The sequence below is a fragment of the Dioscorea cayenensis genome, chromosome 7 (assembly GCF_009730915.1).
Source record: "Dioscorea cayenensis subsp. rotundata cultivar TDr96_F1 chromosome 7, TDr96_F1_v2_PseudoChromosome.rev07_lg8_w22 25.fasta, whole genome shotgun sequence".
Classification (NCBI taxonomy): Eukaryota; Viridiplantae; Streptophyta; class Magnoliopsida; order Dioscoreales; family Dioscoreaceae; genus Dioscorea; species Dioscorea cayenensis.
The window spans coordinates 5,216,276-5,227,134 of NC_052477.1; the positions used below are offsets into that span (position 1 = coordinate 5,216,276).

Genomic DNA, 10,859 nt, shown 5'->3' on the forward strand with positions numbered 1-10,859 from the left:
GATAGTCTCACCAAATCATTTCTTAATTTTTTTTATATTGATAAAAAATAACAATGCATTACATTTGTTTGAAGGGGCAAAGAAAATATGCTTTTTGAGTTTTAAACCACAAAAAATTGAAAACCCAATATCAAAAATAGTTTTACATGTATGTGTATTATATTGTTGACAAACTTTATAATATTTAAACACTACTACTTATGTAAGTGTGTTTATTTTAAAATAAAATTCATGTTGAATTTTATTATTATTAGACTTATTTATTTTTAATTCATTTAATTTATGAAAAAATAATTATTTATATATTAACAAAACTAACTATTTATATATTTACATATACCGGCAACGTAAGCACAGACCACCCTTATAATCTATATGAATTTAAGACCCAAAATGAATATGTCATTATTTTAAAGACCTAAAATAAATAGTGACCCTCACCAAAATGTATCAATAGCATATCAATAGATAGGAAAAATAGTAAAAATAATGCTTTTGTAAAAGTTGATTATTGGCATATGTTGATAGTAGAATACACTAATCATAATTGAATATATCATAAGAGGAATTTAATAACCATCGTCTACCTTTCATAGCATCACAGAAAACATGGTGGAATTTTTTATTTTAAACAAAAATAGAAACTGAAAACAGAAATTGAAAAAGAAAAGTAGAAAACATAGGAGGGAAGCATAAAGAGATAACAAAAGAAGGAAAAATAAATAAATAAATGAAATTAAAAAAACATGGTAATACTCTTGATTGCATTAAACGTTACATCAGAACAATATTGAACAAGATGAAGAAGACCGTAAAATTAACTTCAAAATGGGTTCAAACTGATATGGAAAAATTCAACGAAGCACAATAAGCATTGGTTTTAAAGAAAAATAAAGAAAAAGACCATAAAATTTAGCTCAAGTAAGGTTTAAACTAACACCAAAAATTTCAAACGCATACCATAAATAAACATAACCTCAATAAATTATTTATAGAAAATCCTGATTAAGAAATAAAATATAAAGAGATAATCATCCTTCATGTGAAAATAGAACCATTGGTGGAAAAGATGATATGATGAAAAAAATAACAATATATCATATAAATCTAATTATTACAATACTATTCCAACCTTGAACTTGTTTATTACTAAACATAATATTACATTATTAATAATATTTATCTAATACATAAAATATCCACCATAATAAATATTATTGCATGTTCAAACGCCCTGAATAATAATCTATTAAACATAAACACACCTGACAAACAAAAGCATGGTTGTGAGCTATATATTGAACACAAATGTTGATATAAAAGCAAAAGATCTCAAACATCCATACAAGGCATCAGCATCCATATTGCACACAAATGGTAATATATTTGAATAGATGTTCCTTATTTAAGATACTTGGAGAACCATTCTAACATGTTCTGGTGAGCTTCTTCGGCACTCTTCACCACAGCCTCATCATGCACATCATATCTCACAGTCCATCCATGTGCAACCCCAGGAAAGATCTTCACAAAGCTATCTACCTGTAAAAGAAAATGATAACCATATCAACACCAACAAAGTGTCAGAAAACATTGAACTAGCATCACAGATTTGTCATGCATTCCGACTAGTTCAGATTTGATAGAGTACTATTAATGAAAGCATTTATAGCATGAGACATAAATAGAAGTGTCATTGGCGAGAGGCAAATTTATATTCCTCGCTTAATACTTAACAGTGCAAAGGATATATGAAATCCTTTAGGCAAGTGTGGCGCTTGGACGGTATATGAAGCCCAGTGTTTAATGTGGCAACTCCTAAAACTATTTCAAAGCTCATCTCCATTGAAGTCGCACAGGCTACATCGGTTCCCTACCTCTTTCAGCGGGAAATTATCAATAGAGTTTTCTTTGTTTGCTTCGTAAGCAGTATATGTCATGCTATCATAAGAGCCCATTTTCCTGTTTGACCATTAGTCACATGCTTTTTCGTTTAATCATGCTTTGAGAATGCACTCAAGAGACAATGACAATATAGGTAATGTGCATCTGATTCCAAATGTTAGATCAGAAAAATAGATAATAAAAGCATATCCAAACATTGGCAAATGTATGTCAGTACATCCTTTCAGCTATGACCAGAACAGCCATCCCATCATAAACCCCAATTGCATTTCAAGAATTTATGCTGCAGCTACATGACATGAAATGAATTTGCATTCATTACTCTCACAGCTTAGGAGTAAGATTCAAAACTCAAGATCACGTAATTCATTCCACAAACCAGGAACCTTTATGTGCTTGCTTACTCGAATTGTTCATTAGCACCACTATATTAATTATGCACAAGGAAATATGTCAATCTCCCCCACTCTATAATCCTTAATCCAAGTATGATTGCACTTAGTTTGAATTTAATTTACATAAATTATAGTATGTTTTTGTCTTCAACTTAGCTGATTAGTACATCTTCTCAATTTTCATATTTAATTGTGTTTGTGATCTTGTGGGACTTGAACTGCACCTTAACATATAATCCTTACATATGTCTAGTAGCTTTAGGCTTTTCTATTGAAAATAATGGATTGGCTTTAGATATTTGAACAAGCTTATGAAATATGTTGTAATTAACTAAAATGTGTGCAAATATTTTTGTGCCATGTATCGACTAGCATTAGGACTAGCACACTTATAAGGGCAGGCTTAGGTTAGAATTTTGCATTAAGCATGTGTGATACTAAAGATTATACATAGGAGTGATCTGTAATGGGAAAACAAAAAAACAAAAGAGATGGTAGAGGAAAACATCTCAAGAAGATCCTTGAAGATCAATATGATAAGCATCCAACAACCTCTATTCTAATCTTTGATAGTGAAAAGCTTTGATTATTGGAGTATCAAGATGAAGGCCTTATTCTTTATCAAGAAATTTAAGCGTTGGTGGAGGGTGGTTTTGAAGAACATGCAACTCAATCAAGTTTGTCCAATGAAGAAAAAGAAAAATTGGAGCATGGCATAAAATAAAAAAGCAAAAGCTCTTTTCTCCATATAACAATGAGTCTCAGAGATGTTGCCACGAATCATTGGAGCTACCACAGCCAAAAAAGCATGGGACATGCTTCAAAAGAAGTTCTAGGTAATAATGATAAGTTACGAACTATTATAATACAATCACCAAGGAGAGATTATGAAAATTTGAAGATGAAAGAAGAAGAAAGTATGACAGATTACTTTTCTAAGCTCATGAAGTTGGCAAACCAAATGGAGACTCTTGGTGAAACAATCAAGAATAAAAGAATGGCAAAAAAACACATGACCATCCTGCCTCAAAAATATGATCCTATTGATGTTGCAATAGAAAAGATTTGCATAGTGTTCATGAGGGAACGAATTGTCTTGATTCACATGAGCAAAGATTGAATAGGCATTCAAAAAAATCCCTTAAAAGTATCTTTCAATTCAAGCTTAATTTTATCATAAAAAACTCTCAAAGAGAATATTTAATTCATGATCAAAATAGAGGCATGTATTCTAAAAGTGGAAGAGAAGCAAGAGGAACGTGGAAGGGGAAAAAATAATTTCAAAAGAAAAAATCATGTTGACGTGAGTCAACCAAATACTTAATGTGTAAAGAAAGCAACCAATGTTGGTTCAAAGACAAGCCACAATGTTTCAATTGCAAAAAAATTTGACCATCTTCAAAAAGATTGCAACTATAATGCTAGCCATCAAGCAAACTTTTCTGAAGAAAAAAGAAACTTGGATGGAAATACTAACTCTATGCAAGTCAAGCAGACTTTGAGCAAGAAAATTATGTATGTTATCATGATAGTGATTGCAACAATCATGACTGGCGACAACCAAGAAATCTTTGTCAAGGTTAATGCGTCTTAACAACTCTCAAGTGAAGATCGGAAATGGCTCTCTTGTCCAAGCAAATGGCAGATGTAAAAAAACTAGACCTCATGTATGCTGTCAATTTGTTGTCTCAATTTATGGATAAGCGAAACAAGATTCATCTTGGAGCTGCTAAAAAAATGCTGAGGCACATCAAGGGAACTTGCAATTTTAAATTATGTACGGAAGAAATGAAGAAGTCAAGTTAGTTGGGTTCTGCAATAGTGCCTAAGCAGAAAAAATGAAGAAGTCAAGCTAGTTGGTTCTCCTATATTCTTATAGGCACCCAAGAAGTGGAAAATAAGTTGCATTATCTTCAGCAAAAGCAGAATATATGGTAGGCAGCATCACACGCAATTTGCCCTAGGAAGATTCTAGAAGATATTGGAGCTAAACAAAATGAAACTGCTACATCATTTTGTAAAAACAAATCAGCAAGCTTTATGGCAAAAAATCCAATGTATCACAATTGCAGTAAGCACATTGGGATCAAGCATTACTTCATCAAAGAAGCAGCTGAAAATGAAGAAATTCAACTCAAATATGCAGGTAATGAAAATCAAGTGGCAGACATCTTCAACAAAGCATTGCCAAGAGACAAGTCTGTCTACTTCAGAGAAATCATGGAAGTTCAAGAACAAGCCATTACAGGCGAGTGGTGATGGCTTGGCTTGAGATATTTAACCAAGCTTATGAAACATGTGATAATTACCTAAGATGCGTGCTAAGACTTTCATGTCCCGCATTAACGTAACTACCATACAGCTTAAGATTTTGGGGCCTTAGGCTGTGACTTATGCATTAAGCATGTTTCATATTAAAGATTATATAAAGGGATAATGATATATGGAAAAAAATGGAAGAAGAAACTATAATAGTTTCCCCTCCTAATCATCATCTTCATCAACTAATATGTCCTCTTGAAATATTAGCCAATCTTTTTAAGCCCTAATTCCCTTCATTTTCTACTTGTCACCCCATGGAAAACAGCAAAATCACATGCCATCCCCTAAAGAAATTTTTATGTTTTAATCCAGGACTATAACATATGTAAATGACTTTTTATTTACCCGTTTCATTATATAAAATCTACATTATCATAGATATACCATTAAATATTATATATACCTCTCCCGTTAATTAAAATCCCATTATCCTTTCATTGAAGCCAAGCTAAAAACCCATGATTTCTTCATTAAAACCAATTATATATCTCGTATTTAATGACATACATTATGAAGGATTTTATATACAAAAAGAGGATAAAAAGTCATCTACATATATTGTAACTCAAGTTATAACATCAACTTTTGCTTCAGTATGCAAGTAAAATAAAATTAACAGAAGAGATCATAGGTATATCTAAAAAGGAGGAGATGGCAAGTAATTTTGCTATTTTTTAGAGGGTGGCAAGTTAAAGACCTTGATTTTAGCAAGTATATTTCATCTCATGTTTTATGTTCTGATTTATGCTAATTCAAATATATTTTTACAAAAATCTTGGCCAATAACAATAGGATTTGTGAATTACCATTAGTGATACAAAAAAAATTTGAACTAAGAAAATAAATAATGGAGCTATTTTAGCTAACAATTACTTACCTCAGATTTAGTGGATAAAATCTTCTCAAACTCCTTCAAGAGAGAAGGTGGAGAAGTACGATCAATCTCAGCTCCAAGCACAGCAAGAGACACCTTAATCTCTGAGAATTCATAAGCTTTACATTAATTTCTAACATATAATATAAGTTAAAAATCAAAGGCAGCAACGGCTTCACAGTTCACATCCTTCCTCTTCAAATATAGAGTATGTCTATTTACTAAACATTAGAGGAAACATTTCTAAAACACTCCCACAAAAAAGTAAATTGGTATATCTCCCCTTATACAATAAGACCGCATATATAGCTACTGAAACCTTGGATTTGTGTGTATATGGCCCTGTGATCAAGATAAAATGTAATTTTTTAAACAACAAATATTGACCCCCTTCACTCCCTCCTTTCTATTGAACTCTCCTCTCTTTGACCACAGGGATATGTATGCACAAATCTACTTAACAAATACATAGTATTATTTATTATTTATTGGGGTATGCATATGATTCCTTGTTTTATGCCCCAGCATTAAAAATATAATGTGTCTAACATATGAATAATTAAGAATGGAAATAAAAGAGATGCATACCTTTAATATCCTCTACAGTGACAAAAGAAGGATGCAACATCACAGCAGCTTTTATGTCTTCAGATTTTGCTAATTCTGCCACAACCTTGGCTGAGGATGTACACTTAGTTAGACATTATTTAATTTTAACACATTTTCTTGTATAGTTTCAACGACATTCTGATATTCATGATACTGGAATAATACTCATGCCAAGGAATGAGAGATGCTTCTCTTATTGAGTAAGCTCTCTTCATAATCAAAGAGGAAAATAATCATACCACCCCAGCAAAATCCAGCTGCACCAATTGCAGATGTCCCTGTACTTTTCAGAGCTTCAACAATGTGTTTTGCTTCTTCAAATCCTTTAGCCTGTAAAAGCATTAGTTTAGAAATCAAGATTATAGAAGTCCCCTTTGTAACTTCTGAACTTTTAATGAGTTTAACTATTGCTGATGAAATTTTCTTTTGCTAAAGGAAATCATAAACAGTTCTTTTTTTCATCATTTTGCCTTAATTCCTTACAAATGGATTCCAAAACTTATACAGATTTAACAAACTCTTATTGAAATTCACTAGATCCTTCCTGGATATAATTTTTCCAGCTCATCATATATCACAAAATGCTGAACTTATGACATTCCTTAGGAATAGAATTGTTATAGCAAAAGATGTGCAGATAGATTTTACATGTAGACAGATGCAAGAATTGGTGGATTCATTAGCATTTATTCAACAATGTTATAATAGAGTGTGATGAAGACTGAATGACTGCATTTAAACCAAGAAAACATTGAAGAATAATTTACACATAAAAGATGTGGTGATGGACACAAGTAAAATAAATATGGTTGGCCCAATTCAAGAACATGAAAGTCAACAAAAGAATTTGTTTTCAAAATTATACTTAAAAAGAGACTTCCAGGCCTTGAGGAAATTCAATAATCAAGTTAACAAAAATGAATAGGAAAAAAATTGTATACTGCGCCATGAGCTTGTAACCAAGTTGGGAAAGGAACTTTCTCAGGAACATAAGGATCACCATGGAGAAAATCAGGGACCACCACAAAATACCCAGCAGCAGCAGCAACTTTATCAGCTAGTTTCCTTTAAAAGCAATGTGGAAATAAGGCTTTAGCAATGGTGAGTATTAAAGGAGACTCTAAGTATATACATCATGGGTCAAAATGTACAAATTAGGTAATCAAGTAATCACATGCCATAGATGCAAAAAAAGAAAAAAGAAAATGGATCATTATGTCTAGGAAACACCAATGAGTTTTTTGCACAAGGATAATAATCTATAATCTGTTACCTTTTGAATGTATACCCAGACCTGTATGCATGGTAAGCATCAATGAAGAATACAGAATATGCATGAGTGTGATAGCAATGCATTGGGAAGGGAAAAAAGTAGGAATATTATAGGATCCAATAAAAAGATACAAAACATACTAATGAGAGTGGACCAACCAGCAAGTTGCTTAGTCAAGCGACATAAAGAGTGGAAATTCAACTAGGCCAGATCAAATTCGAACAAGATGTACGCTCACCTTTAACCAGCCAGTTTGACTAATTTGACCAATTTTGCAATAGAATAAGTTGGGTCAGCCAATTTGACATACATTTCTAGTTTATCTAAATCAGAACCAGCAAAACCACTGAATCTAGTCTGATCAAGTTGGATCAGCCAATTAGGGTTGCTTTTGACAATACTTGATTAGATTGAATTTGTATCAAGAACAAAGAGCCAGATGCAATTCTGGGAAAAAAAAACTCCATGAAAGACAAACATTGTGTGGGAGATCAAGCAGTTGGTTGATCGTATCACCAAATAATGGAGTTCTTTCTAGAGAGGACTGCACCTACAATCCTTTGTAACTATCTAGCAGGATAAAATGTACCCTAAAGTAAATGGAATGAGCAAATCTAATGAATTAAAGTATGAAAGTGGACAGTGAACACAGGAACACAGAGTCTCCTTAAGGCAATACACATGAGATTTATATATATATACTATATGTATGTGAACCTAGTAAAAATTAAAATACAAAACCCATTTATTTTGCAAATTGATGATGAACATGGTTATTCCATTTTTGGTCAACTAATATTACAAATAAAATGACTTTGCCAAAATAAAGGGGTACATGGTGTTTGGTAACATGTCAGGACATACCTTAAATTTGGTGCTTCAAATCCTGTCAGAAAAGCAAGCTAAGTTAAACACTATCCATTGAACATCTAAAGTTTGAAAGAAGTCGCAAGTCAATTGCCAATACAGCATTTAAAAGTAGCTAACCAACAGATGCTTTAAATGCAAAATCTAAACCATAAAAGTAGTTCATATCAAAAGAATGGAATAGTGCCCATGCAAGATTCTGTGGTCCACAACTCTTGACATGTAATCATAAATTTTATAAAGACGATCAAGTCAACATAGAAAAATGTGACACCAAAATCTCAGTACAAGTTTTATTTGGAAAGACAAAACCAATTTTCACTGTGGCAGGCTAGCTGCGTCATCCCACTAAACAGTAAATTGGGCAAAGCCAACATTTTCGTTATATAATTCATAAGGAGCTGGTTGAGAGATCATGTTCTATAGTCTCCCGCCAAGCTGATTTCAACGCTTGAAGTTCATGGTGGTCAGATGTTAACATTTTTAATTTTTCTTACTATCTATTTTGAGAAAAATAGTAAAAACTTTGATTTAGGTAGACTCATACTATCAAAAGAATTATTTTGTCCTATTTATAATTATTTCTAACTAGATTGACACTATTGAGTGAGCACACACAAAAAACAAAAAAACAAAAAAAAACAAAAAATCAAAAAACAAAAAACCTCTTATAATCCGCAAATAAAGTCCCTTGCCAAATCACAAAATCAAGAATTCTCAGAAGTTCCATTTGATCAAACGCCAAGCTTCCAACAAAATCATGAGATGTTAACTTCTCACTTTAACCAAAGACATTAAACCGAACAAAAAAAAAACCCAAAATTTCAACAATAATTCCAATCCAAATCAGTAAAACAGCAAAATCGCATAAGCATACAACATCTTATCAACCAGTAACAACAAACATCAAAAGAAGATCAGAATCAAAATGGATAAAAAAAAAACCCAAATTAACAGAACCAAAACTCAATAAGAAGAATCAGAAGAACAAGAATAAAGAGGGCAAACCGTAAACATCGGAGACAAGGAGCACAGCGAGTTTGGATTCCGGGGAGCCGGCAGTGTAGGCCTTGAGTCCTCCGAGATTCTCGACGACGGAGCCATGGCCGGAGGAGGGGTTCAATGTGGGTGGATTCTCGCAGCACTGGGATTGGGATTGAGGGTTTGCCATCGCTCTTCCCTCCATTGAATGCTTGTCATCATCACACTCATTTAGAAGGTATATAAATAGGCTGTCAGTACTTACAATAAGCAAATTTACCATAAATGCATCATGACTGAAAAAGGCTTTTGAACGGTGATGTAGCCCAGCGGTTCTAGAGTCTTCAGATTAGAGTTCCCCAACTCGTAAATCCACAGTAAATTTTCTGTGAAAATCATGCATTACTATATTTTAAGGGGTCGTTTGATTCGCGGTAATGTAGAAAGATTACCACGTGTTACATAGTAATCTGAAAATATTACCACGTTTGGCATTACACAAGTGGTAATCTAGATGGTAATATCACATTACCAACTTATAAATATTACCAAGAAAGTGGTAATCCCATTACCACCAAATTTGGTGTCTATCTTGGATTACCGTGGTAATCTTATAACTTTGTATATTTTAACAAATAGATTACCATGACAACCAAACACGGTAATGAATTATTCCCGGTAATAAGAGTTTCCAACCAAACATGGTTATATTAAATTACCACAATATTCCCAACCATATAACATTCCCACTTATATTACCATGGTAATCTCGTTACGTGTAATATATCATTACCACAAACCAAACGGCCCTAAGGTTAAATGGCAGGGAATTACTTTCTATGTTTTTGTTTTTACTTGTTATAGTTTGATGTGTTTTTTTATTTGTTTAATTAAAAATTTTGTATAACATTAAATATTATTTTTAAAAATTTACCCCTTATATTTAATGTACATTTTAATAAATTATATTCAACTATATATTTTTCAAAACATATTTTAAATGAAGGTAATATTGGAAAGTTAATACTCCCTCGATTCATTTTTATTGGTCATAAATCCATGTTCTTTTTTATTTGTCATTTTCTAATATCAAGAACCATTTATTATTTTTTCTCAAAATTACCCTTAACATTTTATTCAACTTTTTTTTTATTAAATATGATAAACAAATGTGAAGATATAAATTATGGGTAATTTTGGAAAGATAATTAATTTTTTTATAAAATTTTGTGAAATAAGTATGTGAGAATCGGTTAACTACAATAAATAAGAAGGAAGATAGTGAGTATGGATTCTTTGTGGGAATTATGCATTGTTCCCTCTAAAGTTGCATGGTAAGGTAGGAGGTCATTAAACCACCGTAATTCATACCCTTGATATTCTTAAAAAGGTTGAAAGAATTTTTTTTTATAAATAAAACTTTGTTAATTATTATTTCTAATCAAACAAATTAATTTTATGGTAAGAGTTGGTTAGTATTGATAATCCTAAAAATAAACTGTTCAATTTTGGGGCACAGAAAAAAAAAAAAATGTTTGTGATTGGTAGAAACTTGAGGTTGGTTGATACTTCTTTCGTTTGTTTAGTGTCATGGTGTTGGCCACCCATCCTGAAAAATGTAGTCTGATCGAAA

General features: G+C 32.1%; 1 protein-coding gene across 1 annotated transcript; it reads right to left on the reverse strand.

Moving 5' to 3' along the window:
- Positions 1–1,266: 1,266 nt before the first annotated feature.
- Positions 1,267–9,449, reverse strand: LOC120265858 (endo-1,3;1,4-beta-D-glucanase-like). The gene is made up of 7 exons (XM_039273830.1): positions 9,254–9,449; positions 8,243–8,264; positions 7,047–7,170; positions 6,345–6,435; positions 6,085–6,174; positions 5,500–5,600; positions 1,267–1,542 (listed from the first exon to the last, which is right to left on the reverse strand). Exons 1-7 carry the CDS (start codon positions 9,429–9,431, stop codon positions 1,402–1,404), a joined length of 747 nt encoding a protein of 248 aa, XP_039129764.1. The 5' UTR covers positions 9,432–9,449; the 3' UTR covers positions 1,267–1,401.
- Positions 9,450–10,859: the final 1,410 nt, after the last annotated feature.

Excerpts from the sequence above, each read along its gene's own strand:
- LOC120265858 (XM_039273830.1), bottom strand. The coding sequence starts at position 9,431 with ATGGAGGGAAGAGCGATGGCAAACCCTCAATCCCAATCCCAGTGCTGC. Across the intron at positions 8,265-9,253 it reads CCTTGTCTCCGATGTTTACG|GATTTGAAGCACCAAATTTA; the intron begins GTTTGCCCTCTT and ends CTTTTCTGACAG. Across the intron at positions 5,601-6,084 it reads CACTGTAGAGGATATTAAAG|AGATTAAGGTGTCTCTTGCT; the intron begins GTATGCATCTCT and ends ATGAATTCTCAG.